This window comes from Thunnus thynnus, chromosome 20 (genome assembly GCF_963924715.1).
Source record: "Thunnus thynnus chromosome 20, fThuThy2.1, whole genome shotgun sequence".
In the NCBI taxonomy this organism is placed as follows: Eukaryota; Metazoa; Chordata; class Actinopteri; order Scombriformes; family Scombridae; genus Thunnus; species Thunnus thynnus.
Genome location: NC_089536.1, coordinates 15649846 through 15668766, shown reverse-complemented (window position 1 = coordinate 15668766; position 18921 = coordinate 15649846). Strand labels below are relative to the sequence as shown.

Below are 18921 nucleotides of genomic sequence, written 5' to 3'. Positions count from 1 at the left end.
AAACATTGAAAAAGTGGAATGAACAGAATTCGTGCATGGCTTTCTTTATTGTCTTACATAACCAGCCAATAGTTATTCTATTCTTTATTCTCTTAGAATAAGAAACAGTTGGTAACAGTTTTTACTATAAGATGCAGCTTTCCTGTTAAACATTCTTCTCATTCTTGTGTCGTCTGTAATGATGGCTATCTGCATTATTGCACCGTTTGTGACTGGTGAATATGTGTAAGTTTTATTGTCATGCATTTTAATTTATTATTTTATTATTCAATTTTTGGTATTGTTGCTTTTAAGAATTGTCTCTGTTGTTTTACTTTATGTAATTTTGTATTGCGTCTGTGTGTTTTTGTGAACCTCTGACTAATGAATTTCTTTCTTTGGATAAAGATAATTCTATTTGATTATATCAAACTAACACTGCTTAAATGCCTGACCATATCATTAACCACCAGGTTTACAGTAGCAGATGGCAGGACATACTGTAGGTTGAATGCATCCTTTGGTTTTCTTTTGGATTGAGGTTACTCATCTTTGGACTGAAAATGTTGTTCTTTGCATCATGAATAGTTCTAGTGTGAGCAGAACATCTGAGGTTGATTAACCTGCCAATCTGTAAATGTCCTCTTGAACAAGACAGTTCTTCACCCAGATTGCAACACCCATGTGTTTTCATCACTTCAAATACACTACATTGACTTACATTAATTTCCTGCAGACTTACACCAACCCCAACCACTTCTTGCTGAACCCTAACATTAACCTAATCCCACGTCCTTAACGTTGAATCAGGTCTTCACCCTAAAATGTAATGGTTTACATTAAGGGAACTTGCTTTTTGACCTCAAAAGTGAGCTGAGTCGCCACCATGTGACTGTATAAACACATTCATACTTGCAATATGAGTAATACCTTTTACACACACTCACTTCCTGCTCTACTCCTTTTGTCATAACTGTGTTGGCTACTAACCTGAAATACCTGGTAAACTAACAACAACCAGCATCCACCTCTCTCTATTACACATCTTAAAGGGAAACACATTCCTCAAATATTGTATGTATACTGTAAATGTATGTACACAACATTGTAAATGAATATAACTGTTTTTTTTACAGTCAACCCAAAGCACTCCCCAATACTATTGCTTCCTGTTCATATCAAAATTTTAGACAAATGTCTATGTCATTTTCAGATCATTCTTAATTTGAGTGTAATTATTGAAATGGTTAAAGTGAAGTAAATAATACAGCTTGGAAACTGTATCAGCCCAACTGATGAGGTTAGCTGAGGTTAAATTGTTTAAGTTACATTCAAGCCAATGACTCTCCTTGCTACAGATGCCCCACCTTGTTAGTCTCATTACTTCTTTACGTCAGTTTTAACTGAGGTATGACAAAAAGATTTTCAGACGTTAAAGATGTAATCTGTAAACAGTATCAGTTTATTTAATCTGTTCTTGAATGCAAATTGTTGAACATTTTACCGTAGGGTAGAGAAAATGAGAGAATTTGTCAGTGTGCGTGTGAACACTAAGTACCAAACACAAACAGGGAAATGGAAGACATAAATCACCTGTTTTAACCCCCTTTAAGTCTCACTTTTGTTTCTACCTAAAGCAAAGCATAGCACAGAGGGAAACCGTCATAACCCCAGAATTCTTTTCAAACCATTGAATCCGTAATTAATCCTCCTAGCCAACAAACTGTAGCCACCCCCATGATCTGTGAGCAATTTTTATCCCTCTTCACAAACAAAATAAATTAAATAAAACTCTAGATTGGTCATGCCACCAGTGACCCTTCTTCTCCACACTGGAACCCCTCTGCCTTGTGCCATAACTTTGAGGCCCTTTCATTGTACACTTTAAAGGACACAATTAAGGTCATTAAGGTCAAATTAAAGCCTTCATCGAGTCCTTCAGATCTTATGCCTGCCAGATTTCTCAGAGGTTTTTAACAGTGTTGGTCCCATTATTTTATCTATTGTAAATAGCTCTCTGTTCACCAGCTGTGTTCCCTCTTGCCTTAAGCATGCAGCAGTGCACCCACTGCTCAAGAAACCTAACCTTGATCCTACCAATTTAAAAATTTTTTAGACCCATTTTTAGACCCTAAATTACCATTTTTATCAAAAGTTTAAGAGAAGAATGTCCACTCAGTTGATTTCTTTTATGAATAATTATGACATTTTTGACAAATTTCAATCAGGTTTCCATGCACATCATAGTTCCAAAACTGCTCTCATCAAAGTGACAAACACCCTTTTACTTACGGCTGATGCTGGTGATTGATTGGTGATTAATTCTTCTTGATTTGAGCTCTGCATTTAACACTGTGATCACTCTATCCTATAGGATGGCCTTCAAAAGTGGGTTGGCACTTGTCTACAATCCTTGTCTACAAATATCAAACCTGCAGCCAGAAACCTTTCACAGTGACCTTTAATTTGAAAAACAAATTACAATCATTGTTCAATCATGTTTTTATCAATTAAGGAGCATCTCAAAAATCAGGTCTTTTCTTTCTCCGTCTAATCTCTAGATGCTTTTATTTCATATCAGTTATTTTACTGTAATTCATTGTATTCAGGGTTAAGCCAAAAAAATGATCTCACACCTTCAGCAGGTACAAAGTGCAGCTGATGAGCTTTTAACAAATACTAGAAGACAAGATCACATCAGCCCTGTTTTAGCCTTTAGGTCACCAGTAAGTTTTAGGATTCATTTTAAGATTTTACTGATCACATTTAAAGCACTTCATGGTTCAGCTCCCAGCTACATTGCTCCCATATGAGCCAGAGCGTGGCCTCAGATCCTCAGGCAGGGCTATGTTGGCTGTTCCTAAGTCCCAGTTTAAGACTAAAGGTGACCAGGCTTTTGCAGTCAGGGCCCCTCAGCTCTGGAACTCCCTGCCCGAGAATCTAAGGCTTGCAGGATCAGTGACATCTTTTAAATCACTACTAGCCAACATGTCATCTATGCCTTGAAATGACAAATGAACTGTTGAATGAATGATCTTTGTCATTATATCCAAGAACAGTTAAATGTTGCAAGGCTTCTCCCAACAGCAGTGCCAGAAAGCAGCAGTAATAGCAGTATAATGTTTAATGTTGTACATATTAACTTGGTGCTTACTGATTTCGATAGCTGAGTTTCATTCAGTTTTGTGTTCCCCATTCACCAAGAGATCAGTCAAAAGAAGCCAACTCTGCTGTTGAAGATATTTCTGTTCAGCTGCTCTTTTTCCTTCTCTAACTGCGTGTGAAATCCTCATCTGATGGCTCTATTTCAGCATCCATTTGTTGTTCCTGTTGTTTTGTGCCAATAGTCTGCTGACAACGCAGAAAATGTATCTATAAGTAAAGGATTTCTTCACTGATCACATCTGGACATCCAATGATTGAGCTACCTGTGTCTTCAGCGTAACTCATTTCATTTTAATTTATTGGTTAATTTAAAACAGGGACAGTGTACAATAACTGTATTGCACCAGATATAGAACAATGCTTTTTTCTAACTGTTGTCCCTGGACATGTATACATGCACATATAACATAACAAAGTGATAATTCCACATGACACTAATACATAAACCTGTGAAACATTTTTAAAGCATTGTAAGGTATTTGTGGTTCAATCAATAATTGGGCTTGTGAGGGTTTCCCCCTATCCCATTTTCCACTGGGCATCATATTGAATTCAGTATACAAGATCATCCATTTTTCATTTATTGTGTGCCTTTTGAGACATATGATAAAATCTTTAAATGGGCGCATAACATTGGACCAAATTACAACAGCCAGTATTCTTTTCTGAAGAACCTCATAACAAAACATAGTACATCATGTTAAAAAAACTGACTTCAATCAGTAAATCAGTGTTACATATTAGCATTTTAATATCATCCATTGACAAGTGAAAAACAAATTAAGATTTTTATTAATGAAAAATCATAAAATAAATAAAAATATTCACCCCGGGATTGAAAATTCTTCCTTGGATTATATAATAATTAACATCAGCCTTCTTCTTCTTGTTTAGTGTGCTTTAGCAGCTCTGGAAAATAAAAAAGGGAAAATGCATTAATAAAGATTTAAAATATTTAAGCTTGCACCAAAATGAATCTACACTAGGATCTTGACATAAGGTGAAAAAGGTGGTGATTTTTAGAATATGGTTGAATTGTTTTACAATGTTAAATTACTCTGGACTCAAGCTATAGCAACATTGCCTTCATAGCCAAACTGCTGTATCCCTGTTGATATGTTAAACAATATTACATAACAATTGTTAGGAAAGACATTACACAACATTACTCTGACCTAATAATCCAACTAAAACATGAGTTTATAGTAAACACCTCCAATTCTTTCATTCAGAGCCCAACTATTCCCCTATGTACTCATTACTGAGGTAACTATTTGATGAGTGGTACAGAACAGATGATATTCTTTTCAAAGCCAGATCATTGCAGCATGTTTCCAAATAATTTGCAATAAATAAGATGAATCCATAGGAACGAGTCATACCTTCTTTCAGTCTCTGTATTTGCTGTTCAAGCACGATGCAGTTGGCACAACCTGCAATACAATTTTATTTATCGCATTACTGAGGACAAATAAATATTACTTTTTTTCCATTTACTGTACATCCGACTTGGGTTAACATGGGCAACTACCAGATTTATAACTTCCCTATCATAAGTATAATGCTGCTTCCTATGTGGTCATGGATGGCGATGCTGGTCAGTTGTAATTATCCACAGAATTTATTTTAATCTTAAATCTTAAACTGGTCTCTACTGTGTCATACTGTAGCAGTTTGACTCAGATGTGTTCATCTTACCATAATTTAAATAAATGACACTGCCATATAGAGTATGTTATGTTTGTGTCACTCTAACACAGACAAGCAAAACTGATGTAAACAAGAGTTTTGTAGCATCAGAAAACATGAAAACCCTTTATTTAGTTGTTGTTTATAGTTAGTCCTTGTCTCAAAAGAATTTGCAGCAGTGAAAGCAGGACTACTCTTGTTTAGATTCGGATCAAGGACTGTACTTTAACATCTTGAGCCATCACTGAACATTGTGATGGCTTGTAAAATGGCTGCTAAATAAAACATGTTTGATTAAATTAAATATCAGCAAGAAAGAGCTCTAAAGAGTCTAAAGATAGACACCTAACTACAAGATCTTAAAATGCAGATAGTCAGCCTGTACATGGAGCCTACCATAAAAGTCCTATTACAGCTGTCCATTTTGGCATCTCAGCACTCCCAACTTACCATGGCCCTGGGCTTTAGCTAGTGTAGCTCTCTGGCTAGTTGCAGGCTGTTTCAGGCTTTTGTTTCGACTAGGAGCATCACAAGAGGTTGACTTTTCAGCTGTGCTGGCTGGCACTGCAGGATCGGAAAAGTCAGAAAGTCAATGTTACTGAATTCACTGGACCCATAAATCCCTCCAGTGGCATAGAAAGTACATTTTGGCATCACAAAATAATATTATAAAATCCAAACCTACCATCTCTTTGGATGTTAGATGTCAAAGTTCTCTGACCGGTTGTAGGCAGTTTCAGGGTTTTGGCTGTGTTTGCAACGTTACACACAGATGTTGAGGCTTCAACACAACCAGACGACAAGGGAGCATCTGAAAGGATGAGATAAAGAGCCTGAGGACATTTTCAGATGTAAGGTGCAAGAATAGGTAAGTCATCTCTATTTAATGAGCTTAGAAAAGTCCAAATTTTGAACACAATTACAATAGGTTTTGTACAGTTTTGGTTGAAGGTGTCATCAGTTAGCTTTTGTGGATATTATAACCACAGACATCTTAAAAAGAAACAAAAGAAAAGCCCAATGGCAACAACCAATCTGAATGATTACAGTGTTCCTTTGCAGTGTTTGGGGGTAAAAAAAAAAGCTCAGTATTTACCCAGCTTCTTCTTCTTCGCTGTTGGCAGAGTTTCACCTCTGGTTAAGAGGTGCTTCTTTGTTTGTGAAGTCTTCATCACAGGGTTAGTAGCTGTTTGTGTGTTTAACAAAAGAAAAAAGAAAGAAAGAAAGCAGATACAATATATTCAATTCAATTAGTATTCATGTCGGACAAGACAGTCTAATCAGTGATTAATTCCACAGTGCGGACAACAGCTCACATGGGCTCCCAGTCCTCATTAAAGCATTTATTTGATTTTTTTTTTTTAACGAGTTACATGAAAAGATCAATATCCTGATATGTCTGTTAAACATGAAGATACAGCCAGTTAGCTTAGCATAAACATTTTTAGTCATATTTAAACTGAAAATAGATTACATCAGATTTTTTTTCAAGGTCAAGATGGAACATCTTTAGTCCTCATTTGAACCATTTGTAGTTAAAAAAGGTAAAATCACTAATATTTTAATCTTTTCACAAAATAACCATAATATATTACTAGAAGACAGGTAAACAAACGGTGATGTAGCTACACAACAGTACTCTCAAGGTGTTTTGCTAGCTGTTTCTTTTCCATTTCATGATTATTTTCAGGGTTCAAAAAGACAATTACATATAAATATCACACATACATACAGCCAGACCCAATTTGAACTCTGTATTGTCAGATTTATTTTTCATACTTGCAACTAAAGACCAGAGTTAACAGTCAAAACATAAAGTCTGACTGTGTATGTACCTGTAGGTCCACGTAGTTTGTCAATATTTGAGGAAGCTGGGGCGTTGCTTCTTGCTGATGGCGGCCTGAGACCTGGTGCAAATCTCTGGATGCCTGACGGTATGCCACTCAACTGCGTTTTCCGCAAGCCAGAATTGGGCAGCTTGGATTCTAATGTTCATACAGAGGGAAGACAAGACTGTGTGTATTGTGGATACTATGCGCACACAGCATTATACTTAACTTCAGTCTTAATTTTAGCTAAGAACAGAAAAAATTCAGTAAAATAAAACAAAACTAAAACCTTTGTATAAAAATATTACATGAAACTAATTTTTAACTTTAGTTCATAGAGTGTACTGATGCTTACAATTCCCCTCACAATCTACCAACCCTTTTCTAAAAACAAGAACACACACTGCCTACCTGTTGCAGCACGTAAGTTGTAGGAGCTTGATATTCCTGTGGTCTTAAATACACAAAAACAGATGAGGTCACATATAGGCCGTTATCAATAGATTCAGGCAAAACTTGTGTCAGTTACAAAGGTTAGAGTTAATTTAATCTATGTCATTAACTAGCAGATACTCTGAACATTACACTCAGAAGATAGAGAAAAGAGGAAACATTTTTAATCCTACCTGCTGGGGTGCATTAGGGGCAGCTGCATTTCTTGAAGCTTCAACTTTAGTTCTTTGTCTCGTCATGGGCAGACCTGATAGCTCAAACCGTCCTGGAAGTATGGAGGCTGGCTTGTATTTCAACAGCTGCGATGTTTTCGAGGACGGCAATAGGGATTTAGCGGCAGGCTGTGTCAAGAATGTCTTTCGGTCACACACAATGTTCGATGGCACGTCTGGCGGCACCTGACCAAATGGCTTACTGGGACCATACAGTTTTTTCTGTGCCGCTATTGTTTTGCCCTCATCTCGTTCAATGTTCAAGTTGACAGTTTTGCAGTTAGTCATTGGGGTTGAAGTAATCAAATAGTCTGACTTCAAATCTAGGGTGTCATCCAAATTGAATGTGTTTGCTTTGTTGTTGTCCATATGCATGCTTTGATGACCCAAAGAGTCAGAAAATCCATCTGCCATAGGAAGACCTGATGAGGAATCATCCTTGGTCTCACATTGACCAGCTCCAGAGGCTACCTCTGCTGCAGGATTAGTTTCAAAGGTACTCTCAGGAGGGTCATCCATCTTGGCATTAGTGTCTGTACCAGCTGGTGTCCCACTATGTTTTGACAGTTCAGGAGAGTGGACTTCAGACTTGTTGTCCTTTGGACTAGTGGTTGCATTACAGACCTCGGGAGGAGAGGGCTTATCTAAAGTGTTCTGGTGACCGTCACTTGAGCTAGTTTCTGACAAAATTATTGTGCCATTCTGTTTAGGAAGAGGTTTACTGTCGAAAGTGTTGTTCTGGAGGGAAAAGCTTGCCGCACCATTTTCCCCTAAAATGGTATTACCACTGGATTTTTGAAGAGAATGCCTATCAAAAGTGGCATTCTGAACATCACTCGAACTGCTTGCCTTTACAGCTGCGCAATCCTGGCTCATATCAAAGGAAGGTTCAGCTGTGTTTTTAGGGACTGAACATGCCTGACCTGTAGCCTCACTCTCCACTGTGGGACTGCTAACATTTGATGGGGGAAGATCCAATGTTTTATTCTGAAGGCAGGACATTTGAGCAGAAGTGTTTAAATCGGTGGAGGTGCTCAGCTGGGAGGGCTGGAGAGTGGTAAACGTGCTGTTCACAGATCTAGTTGTTTTTAAGAGTGGCTGTGCCACCTTGCTGGTTAGTTCAGCATCATGGCTGGTGAGCAGCTCTTCATTGTTAGCTTCCACAGGATCAGTGGTCTCAACAGGTTCAACAGGAAGCTCAGACGAGACAAGCTTTGAACTGGTGTTACACTGCATACCTGAAGTTGAGAACTGTGACGCAGCACACTGAGCAGACATGTCACGAGAGGAGTTTATGTCATGAGTAACATTAGCAGGATGGGTAGTGAGTGTGTCCTCAATCGGTGTTTGAATCCTTGCCATGTCTTTTCCACTGAGCTCCAGTGAAGGCCTGCTGTTTTCCAAAACACTTTCCATAGAAATATCCCGAGTTACTTCCAAGCAAGCTTTCACCGTGTTTCCCTCTGCACACTTGTCAGATTGTTCACTAAATGAGCTTATGGTGTGGGTGACATTGCCATTAAGAGTGCTTGACAACTCTTCAGTTGAAATTTGAATCTTGTCCAATCTGCTAGTCTCTGCCATGATTTGTACACTGAGCTCTGAGGACAGTTTGTTGTTTTTCAAACTATCCACTGGTGAAATATCCTGAGTGACCTCCAAGGAGGATAATTCCCCTCCTGACAACAGCACTGAACTTATCTCAATCTTTGGGGTTAAAGTAGAACTCGTCTTAGAGTTTGGATTCATATCAGCAACCTGCTCTGGCCTCCTGACCAACTCCCTTGCAGATACTGGTGTCACAGACACACCGTCAGGAAAAGCTAGTCCATTACTAGTCAGCTCCATTGTGGAATCACATGTAACATCAAGGAGAGTAATTTCTGGGAAGTATTCCTCATCCAGCCATTGCACACGAGGGTGTGTGTCACCAACTGACCGCCCAGAATGGCTACTGGAGAAATCTGAGTCAGGATGTTGGGTGGCACTTCTGGTTGTTTTTTGACAATTTGCTGTGGTGTTGCCAAAGGGAAAAAAAGGCACAGTCTGACGAGGATTGTTTCCGTGTTTTAAAGGTTCTGGAGATGGACATTTCATGCCAATATGTTTTTCATTCAATTTATATATATCATAAAAGTATTTTAAAGTCGGTGTAAGACCAGTGATCTGTGAATTTGCCTGGACTCCACCCTTGTTTCTTGCTGGAGTTGCAAAGGTACACATGTCAGAGAGAGGCTTGTTTTCTCTACTTGGTTGTGCAGAGGAATATCCTTCCACATCTCCTCCTTGGACCTTGGGTTTCGAAGTCCGAGCTGCAGCGGTGGCTCCGGGTGGAATATTTTCAAGGCATTCATCGGCCTCATGACTTTCCTGAATACACGAGGTCTGCGCTGTTGCCTTTTCGGCCATGCTAGACTATTTCTTGTGCTTTCACACAAAATAAACCGGAGTGTCTTGTTTTTTTTGAGACAGGGCACAATACTCAGACTCCTTGGCAAATATTTGTTCAGATCTTCTCAGATTCTCAGTGCCTGCAGCCTGTGAATGAAATGATTTAATTAATGCAAAACATCTTTACTCTTACATTACTAGATCATGTAAACTTACATTGGTCCAATATGTCATATTTGTTTCCAGCTCTGAGATTAAAATATTTTTAGCACTGTATTATGTCAGTGGCATTTGAAGCATAAACTGACGCTACTGTTTACCTTTTTATGTATGGACTACTTTATAAAAATGCCAAGCGGGTACAAGTAGACAAATCAAAACACGAACCGTTTCTAATCATAAAATAAAGCCAACTGATGACCTCTAACCACGTCATGACATTAAGCACTTTCAGTATACTATGAATTAAAACCATTAACAGACCGTTGCGTATATTGGCTGTTTGACTAACGTTAATTAACAGTAGCTAACATCACTTTGAGTTTTGTTGGGTCGAAAACATAAACTTTAGCAAGCAACGAGGTGTCGCAGACGGCCTAGGTAACATACACAATACGGAACAACAGTACACACCATGGGAGTTTAAAAATACATTAACCAACGTTGACTGGAAAGGTTAAAGAAAAGGAAATTTAAACTTATTAAAACATTTCGCTGCAATGTCACTTACGTTGCTAACTCTTTTCCAATGCTAGTTTGGTACACTGACACTGACTTACCCGTCCAAACTGGCACTGCTTGGTGGAGGTTTGTGTTATGTTATATCGGGCTTTTTTAGAGTTTAGGCTCTGTTGAATTAAAGATACATCCTCTATTGTTAACTAAATGCCAAAATAACCTCAAGAAAAGTCATACTATCGCCACCTCCAAAGCGCCGTTCTAGTTTGAATGTCAGCTCTCTTCACTCATTGGATAGAAAATTCCAACCAATCACAGCTGAGAGCTTCTTCTTCGTGTGTTTATCCATGCAATATGGTGGTAATACTCCCACCTACTGTTATGAAAAAATCATTTCTGCAATATATTTTTCATTACTATTATTATTTTCCATTTCATCAAACTGTAGATACTATAAGCAATGCAGTCCACACATTTCATCACAATCCCCCCCACCCCAGGCCATAAACAAACAAACAGCAAAATACCCCCACCCCCCCCACACACACACACACACAAAAGAAAACAGTGCTTCGTTTATAAACAATTTACAACAAAGCTTTAAAAAAAAACAAAAAAAACTCTTTTTTGCATTTTGCATTTTCCAAATACGAGATAGAAGCTGACTAAAAATTTTACAAAGCATGTCCACAATTTTTGCTTTCCAATGACAACTTCTCTAGGGGAAGAGAATAATATATTTGATCATTAAATAAAGTGAAGTAGTTTTGTCTTTCCAACACAACAAAATCATGTTATTTCTGTCCTGTGCAAACTGTAAAATACTATTTATCGTAATCTTTTCTCTCTTATTCTACTATCTATTTACTTTCCACAATCCACAAATCGGTTCAAAAAATTTTTCTTCACTTTTGCTCAATGTAATGACCCTGAATTCCCATCTGATGCACATAAATAGCTTTGAAGCTCACACACATCCCCTGATCATGGGCTGCATAATGGAGTATGTTTGAGGCTCTGAGCACATCCAAAGTATCAATGCTTTCAGCTCCTCCACACACATGCAGTCATGAACCCAGCCAACTTCAGTTAATTCTGTTTGTGTGCTCCAATCCCATAGATCTCCCTGTTAGAAATGAAGGTTATAAACTGAAGATGACATATTCACCAATAAGTGTCTCTGTCATCAAAATATTAATACTAATACCAACATAGAAATGTTTCGCAATTTTGTGTTTTACTTATTGAAAAAATCGTTACAATTGGACATGGTCATGTTGTGAAGCAGAGTAAAACTACATTCATATTGATTATTATTATAGTATGGATGGCAAATTAAAGGAAAAACATAATTGAGTGGAGAACAAGCATCTTTTGGAAGAATCAAGGTCATTCCTCCTTTTAATTTGTTATCAATTTGTAGGACGTATAAATTGCAGGTCCCTGTAGAAATGTTCAACTTAGTTATTTCCATGTCATTTCATTATCTCCTTTCAGTTTAATGTACAATCATGTGGGCCCAAGACTGTAGAAATCACCTCACTCTCTATCAGATTAGTTTTCTTTAGCATTATCAGTTATGTTGAGACATTTATTCAGCAACATCTGTCAGCATCTCTTTTCAATAATGTCTATCTACCAACATAGAGTGTAATTATTTCCTCAATCTGTGTGGTGGTTTAACGGGCTCTATTCGCATTTCAACAGCAAATTACTTTTACCAACAAAAGCTGTGCTTTTCCTCTTTTTTTAACCTCTTGTGTATTGCTTTCTGTTTGAGATTTGATGCAATGATGATTGTGTGTGCTAAAAGCCCAAAGAAGCCAGGTATAACCACATTTTGCACAGCATGACAACACCATTGCTTTCAGTTACAGTTTATTACAAAAGTTAAACAGCGCAATATATTGAAATGATAAACAGTTCATTACTATATTCAGTTTGATAAATACACCAAAAAGAAATCATTTGTAATAATACATTCAGATATTTACACAAAGCATTACAATTCATCTTCCTCTCACTCTTTTGTGGTTTTCTTCAGTTTGGTCTTGAGCTCAGACATGAGTGGATTTCCAAATCTGCGGAGAAAACACAGAGAATGAAGAAATGTCTGAACACAAGATGCATTTCTTGTGCTGAATAAAACAATGTCAATACTTTGACAGCTTGTCTGTCTTCTTTTTTTTACCCTGGTTGTCTTGGTGGCATCCATTTAGGTTTTTGTTGTGCCTCATCTTGTTTGGGAGTGTCATCCTTCTCCTCTGGTTTTGTCTCAGATTCCTGTAGATATTGTGACATTTTAATGATGCATATACTTCCACACGAGATAAAAGTAGCATTCAAAGGTTATCAATAGTACCTGTGATGAGGTTTCAGGGTTATTTTCATCTCTCACAACCCTTGGTGTCTTTTTTAAAACAGGAAAACCAGTGCCAAGCCCTAAAAACAAACATGAGTATTATTCACTGACTTTGAACAATAACTGGTCATAAAAGACACAAGATAGTGGCTTTCCACATGTTGTAAGTGACCTACCGGGCAGTTTTATTCCAATGCCCAAGCCTCCCAAAGGCACACCTGCAGGCACTTTGACTGGCAGACGTGTAGAAGGCATGGGTTCTACTGAAGGCATATGCAGAAGGGAGCGGGGATCTTTTGGCGGTCTCACGTTAGGGTTTTTCACAGCAATCCTTGACTTTTGAGGGGTGAAGTCCAACACAGGGACATCTACCTGCAATGACGGAAAAAAGTGTAGGTTATGAATACTGTCATATTTACTTTATTGAGACATTTTTATGGTTAAATATGTTAACTGAGAAATGATACCTCCATCTGATCCTCAGACTTTGTCCTCGACTGTTCTGCCACCTCAGCCCCGTCCAGCCCAGATGATGATTCAGCGATGTCTTCTGACCACAGGGCCTGTGGTTTGTCCAGTGAGGGCAGCTCTGCTAACTTTTTCTCTGATTCAACACAGGTTTCATCTTGTAAATCAGAATCTGTTGACACAATTCCCTCCTCTAACGAAGCCTCTGAGTCATTTCTAGATTGTTCTGAACCGATTTCATTTAGAGAGTCTGACACGTTTGTCTCAAGGGGCTCGTCTTGAACGTTTGTTTGCTCTACATCATCATCTTCATCTTCAGGGTTCCTTACTTCAGCATCAATCTCTCTCTGTGATGCAGCTCCCATCTCAACTGATTCAACTCTTTCTTCTACTGTTTTTTCTTGCAATTTATCTGATTCCTGATCAGTGATCAATTCCTCCTCTTTCAGATACGATTGCCCTGCCTCAGCTGTTACTTCTATCAATAAATCCTGGGGTTCAGATGCAGGTTGTTTTATAGACAGTTCAGAGACGTTTGCTGATTCTGACATACTAGCCAACATGTCATCTGTGCCTTGAAATGATTCAGTGCTAGATGATTTCAGTAGCTGAGTTTCACTGTTTTCTGTTCCCAAATCACCAAGAGATTGGTCCAAAATTCCTGACTCTGCTGTTGATGAAGATATTTCTGTGTCACCCACTAATCCAGATCCCAGTGAATTTGACTCCCCCAACTGCTCCTTCTCCTTCTCTGACTGCATTTCTTCTTGTTCCTCATTTGATGGCTCGCTTTCAGTGTCCATTTGTTGCTCCTGTTGTTTTGTGCCAACAGTCTCCTCTGACAATGCAGTCTGTATCCACAAGTCAAGGATTTCCTCATCGATCACATCTGGACGTCCACTTACTGAGCTACCTGTCTCTTCAGCGTAACTCCCACCTGATTCATGCTTTTCCAGTTCTTCTGTTGACATTGTAGTCAAATGTTTTGGTCCTAACTCAGCTCCCATCGAATCTTCAGCTGTTTCAGTGTCTGTTAATACTTCCCCCAGTGCTTCACCTGATACTTGAACTTCTGTCTCCAACGTCTTAACTTGTAGCTCGGCTTTTATATGTGTAGATGATTCCAATCCTGCAATAGGAGTTTCTTTTTCATCAGTGTTTGTGGTTAGCTCAGTTGCCATTTCCACCACCTGAAGATTTAATATTTCCGTCTCATTTTTGTTCTGCGTTTCATCTTCTGCTACCTCCGCCTCAAACCCATAGCTTGTTTCTTCCATATCTATCCCTGCATCTTGCATTTCAATTGTTGCATCCTGTATTTCCGCAGTACAATCCTCAAGTAATTTAGGCTCCGTCTCAACTGACTGTTTCAGGAATCCGGATTCAGCAATATCTCCTAGGAAACTGAAGGTCCCGCTGGTGGAGTTTATAGCATTTACAGATTCATCATAGAAACTTATCCTCTGTTCTTCAGCATCAAGAAGTTTTAAAGTTTCATCAGCCACATCCTCATCTGCTCCTGTTGTCTCATGACCAACTCCAGCAGCGTCAGCTTCTCTGGAATCACATAAACCTTCATCTACTTCAAATTCAACCAAAAACTCTTCAGTCACATCTTGTTGCTCTTTTGTCGTCCTATCATTTGCTGAGCCAACGTGTGTCTCAAATTCCTTTTCTGAGATCCCCATCTTCATTGAGCTGTCCAATAATTCTGCTTCCTCTTGCACAAATAAGTGCCCTGATTCTTGAATTACTGGTTCAGCAAGTGGTTTCTCTGATTCTTGTGCATCAGTAATGCTCAGTATCCCAACATCCTCATCAAAGATATTCTTACTCTCCTCTGTTGTTGTAAGTCTTGAGTCGTGTTCCTCCTCCATACGCTCCCTCAACAATAAATAGTCAACCCCACTGCTGCTGCCACTGTTCTGAAGGATCTCTGGCTCCTCACTCTCCACCACTTCTGGTAATTGGGTGGTCTGAATTTCCTCGTCATCTCCTCCTTCCAGGATCCTTTGTATTGTGTTTTCATATGGCCTAGGCTCATTGTTGTACTCAGGAACTCCCTCTTGGGTTTCCTCGCATGTTATAGAATTTAGCTCCTGCGACACAACAGCCCGGCCTTCAGATATACCCGGGGGAATATTTTTAAACTCTCCACTTATTTCCTGTCCAACCTCACCATCAGGTTTTACTGTAACTGCGGCGGTTGCACATGCTATTTCCATGCAACCTTCATTGTTGTCACTTGCACTGAAACGCCTCTCCTGTTCTGCTTCAGTTTTATTCCTGTCTACATCAGATTTTCCATCGATCACTGTCTCGTGGCTTTTCGTTTCCATATCATCTGTCTCTCTTGTTTTTGTTTGCACTTCAGTATCCTCAGCCACATGCTCTTGTTCTCTGTCTGTGAATTCAGCTTTGTGCAGCTCTGTTGTAGTGATCTGTGTGAGGTCCTCACTGCATCCAACACATGCAGTTATAATGTCTTCTTGACTGTCGTCTGTTACTGTGTCTACGTCATTTTCCTGCTCTGGGACTTCATCTGTTGTCTGGTTGTTTGACGTCTCTGCCAACTCATTGACATTTTCTTCCTCAATAACAGCACTATGCTCATCTTCATCCACTGCGCTCTCATCTTCCTCCTCTTTCTGATCCTCAGCTTTATCATATGCATATTCTTCACCTCTATCAGGCATCATCTGCTCTTGTCCAACAACTATTTGATCATCCTCTGACACAATGCCACTTTTGTCGTAAGCCATTAGCGCAGTGTCTGATGAGACCACGCTTGTGTCTCCTTCAAAATCTCTGTCAACATCTGACAACTCTTCACAGACAGAGGGCAGATTTTCAGCTTGTCTGTTGTTTTCATTTTCAGTGGCCAGCTGTAATACACCATCACTGTTTTCTACTTCTTCAGGTGTCACCGTTGTCTCCGCCTCTATGTGTGTGTTATCCTCCTCTTCTAGACTCAAGTTTACCTCAGTTTCTTCTGCCTCCATGCTGCAAACAGCATGTGAGTATTTGAAATCGTGCTCAACCTCACCCTGCATTTTACTGTCTTCTTCCTGTATTTGGATATTTGTCACCATTTCATCCATTTTTTGTTGATCCTGTTGTGTCATTGCCCCATCAGTCTCCTCTTCAGCACCAGCCTTTCTTCCACTTCCCTCCGTGTCTTCACTCATTGCATCATCCGTAAGGTTTTGTGACACGGTGTTTGCATGTCTTTCATATCGATCGTGCCCAAGAGTGTCCAATTTCCGATCTTCATTCTCTTCTTGTTCGTCTTCTCTTGTTCCTGCATCTTTAGCAATGAGCGAGCATGCATCATCATTTCCTGTTTTGGTAAACTGTCCCTTACTCATGCACTCACCTTCCTCAGATGCTTTGCCCTCAGCACCTCTACTCAGTAGGGTTTTATCCTGCATATTTTCTTCATCTGGCCCTAAGTCGATTTCTGTGGTGCAGTGTTCCCAGGCAACAAGTGGCCGAGATGAGCTGAGCAGAGACGCTGCCACAAGAGGCTGTTCTTCATCAACTTCCCCTCTGCAAGTGTCCCCCTCTGTGAGACAACAGTTAGCAGGCTCACTGTCAACTGCGGATTCCTGGAAGGAGTTTGGGTCATTTCTGACTATGTCAACGGGCTCTGGTCTGAGGAATCTGTTCACAGCTCCAGTTATATAGTACTGAGAAAGAGACAGGGAGAGAGAGAAGAAGACTTTTGATTTATTTGTTATCGAATTATCAACATTTGGTTTATATGTTCTCTTTTCTAATTTTTAAATAATATGTGCCTTGTGTAATATACTTTCTTACTTTATTTCACTATAGTTAATCACGTATTAATGTGCATACTATTTGTTGTATTTCTCTTGAAAAATTCTTAATTATCATACTTACAATATATAGTCAGAAGTATGTGGACATATACTATTTTGTACTGCAGTCTAAGGCTGATTTTCGTGGTTTTGGGTAGGGCCCTTACTTCCATTTAAGGAAAATCTTTATGCATACAGCATATGAGGCTATTTAAACAATAGAGAGCTTCCAGCTTTGCAGCAACAGTTTCCTTTCCTGTTCCAGCATGACAATGTCCCCGTGCACAAAGTGAGGTCCACAAAGAAAACGGGAAAGATTTGCTCTGACAACAACAACCAACACCACTGGGATGAAGAGACATGTTTTTCACAGCAGATATAAATAATAACATTAATGATGGTAATCTGCAGTGTTTCATTTAATATTTTTTTGGACCAACTGGGGGCAAAGTAACAAGCTGTAGTCTATGCACAACACTGACTGTTTATCAACTTATAAAGTTAATATGATGAATGTATTATCCAAGAGTTCCCTGTTTACACATTCAGCAGCAACACCAGCGTTCATTATAATTAGTCTTCCAGCCATCTGTCCAATGTAAGACCAAAGTTCACTCTCCTTTTTGCTCAGTTTTGCTTCTCCACCAACTCCTGATGGAAATATCTGGCTCTTAAACTGCTCATTTCTCTACTATGTTCATCAGCTTGTCACAGATTTTGTTAGTCTGATCCTCAGGCTAGCTAACAGTGGTTTTATGAGAGCTTTTCTTTGGAAACAGGATTGATGAGAGCAATGAGAGGGAACCAAAACAGTGAAGTTGTCGGAAGCAAAGCAATTCTCGTTTGTCACTACTGGTGACACCTTTCATATTACATGTAGTCATATGACCCATTATTAACAAAAAAATTGATTAGAGCAGCTTTAAGTATCCCAGTAAACCCCCAAAGTTAGTCACCCTGCATAATACCAGAGGCTTATTGGCCAACATCAGTCTCCCTGTGGCTAGTTTAAAAAATCTAGAGGAAAGCCAGTCATATATGTATTGTTCAAGTGTCCACATACTTTTGGCCCTATTGTGTACATTTAAAACCTTGGGTAACGTGCTTTGGAAATAGTTACCTAATTATATTTGTGCCAAGGAAGCAAATCTGAACTTGGTTGAGAAAGAAATATCAATGTACAGTGTGTGTGTGTGTGTGTGTGTGTGTGCGTGTGTGTGTGTGTGTGTGTGTGTGTGTGTGTGTGTGTGTGTGTTTAGCTATGTGCGTAGCTATGTGTGTGCGCGCGCGCAGGGGGAGGAGGTAGGAGAGAGGTGGAGGGAGACGGGAAAGATGACTTAACATCCACATTTCACTGATTAAAATCTAATACATCATTTATCTCATTAGACGCATTGGTTCAGATATTACAGCGGCTCACCCATACGCTCCAGAAAGTCCTCTCAACCCTGGTAATGGGACTGGGACTGTCCGGATCCATCGTCAGATTTCCTCCTTGTTGACTCTTTGACCATCTGACTTTTTCTCTGGATGTGTTGACAAATCAGACCAGCTCAGTCCAAGCGTCCAATTTACCATCAACCTGAAACCGCCCAGGGAGTTGACATCTGCGTCAAAACGCGACAAATGGTTTCAACACCACTTATGATGATAGTCATAGTTCAGTTCCTTATACGGACAAATGCCCGGTGCATCATTATGAGGAAGAGGGTGATTAACACAGATGAGTCGCCAGAGCATCTACATCCGTGTGTTGCAGTTTGCGGATGTGCGCACACACAGCTTCTTATAAGTCAAGCCACAACAGTGTGCTGGTTTCTGAGCTGATGGGTGACAAACCGCTGTTTTTAAAATAGATCTGCTTTCTCACAGTA

General features: G+C 39.4%; 2 protein-coding genes across 4 annotated transcripts; both read right to left on the bottom strand.

The window, feature by feature from the left end:
- Window positions 1-2588: 2588 nt before the first annotated feature.
- On the bottom strand, window positions 2589-10694 carry LOC137172102 (serine-rich adhesin for platelets-like). Of its 3 annotated transcripts, none has more exons than XM_067576366.1 (10): window positions 10498-10694; window positions 7289-9865; window positions 7074-7116; window positions 6669-6818; window positions 5930-6019; window positions 5519-5644; window positions 5284-5397; window positions 4527-4577; window positions 3973-4053; window positions 2589-3330 (listed from the first exon to the last, which is right to left on the bottom strand). In XM_067576366.1, the coding sequence occupies exons 2-9, from the start codon at window positions 9734-9736 to the stop codon at window positions 4016-4018; spliced, it is 3060 nt and encodes a 1019-aa protein (XP_067432467.1). In that variant the 5' UTR covers window positions 9737-9865; window positions 10498-10694; the 3' UTR covers window positions 2589-3330; window positions 3973-4015. The 3 variants fall into 3 exon arrangements, with proteins under 3 accessions (XP_067432467.1, XP_067432468.1, XP_067432466.1); XM_067576367.1 differs by having other exon boundaries at window positions 2589-3327; XM_067576365.1 differs by lacking the exon at window positions 2589-3330 and having other exon boundaries at window positions 3712-4053.
- Window positions 10695-12257: 1563 nt separating this feature from the next.
- Window positions 12258-18809, bottom strand: si:ch211-136m16.8 (enolase-phosphatase E1). The gene is made up of 6 exons (XM_067576060.1): window positions 18468-18809; window positions 13226-16915; window positions 12935-13130; window positions 12759-12838; window positions 12588-12679; window positions 12258-12477 (listed from the first exon to the last, which is right to left on the bottom strand). Exons 1-6 carry the CDS (start codon window positions 18525-18527, stop codon window positions 12417-12419), a joined length of 4179 nt encoding a protein of 1392 aa, XP_067432161.1. The 5' UTR covers window positions 18528-18809; the 3' UTR covers window positions 12258-12416.
- Window positions 18810-18921: the final 112 nt, after the last annotated feature.

Coding starts and splice junctions, on each gene's coding strand:
- LOC137172102 (XM_067576366.1), bottom strand. CDS start 9,736: ATGGCCGAAAAGGCAACAGCGCAGACCTCGTGTATTCAGGAAAGTCAT. Junction 5,645..5,929: donor AGCGAAGAAGAAGAAGCTGG/GTAAATACTGAG, acceptor TCATCCTTTCAG/ATGCTCCCTTGTCGTCTGGT. Junction 4,054..4,526: donor AATACAGAGACTGAAAGAAG/GTATGACTCGTT, acceptor TTTATTTTCCAG/AGCTGCTAAAGCACACTAAA.
- si:ch211-136m16.8 (XM_067576060.1), bottom strand. CDS start 18,527: ATGGATCCGGACAGTCCCAGTCCCATTACCAGGGTTGAGAGGACTTTC. Junction 12,839..12,934: donor CATTGGAATAAAACTGCCCG/GTAGGTCACTTA, acceptor GTTTGTTTTTAG/GGCTTGGCACTGGTTTTCCT. Junction 12,680..12,758: donor ACCCTGAAACCTCATCACAG/GTACTATTGATA, acceptor CAATATCTACAG/GAATCTGAGACAAAACCAGA.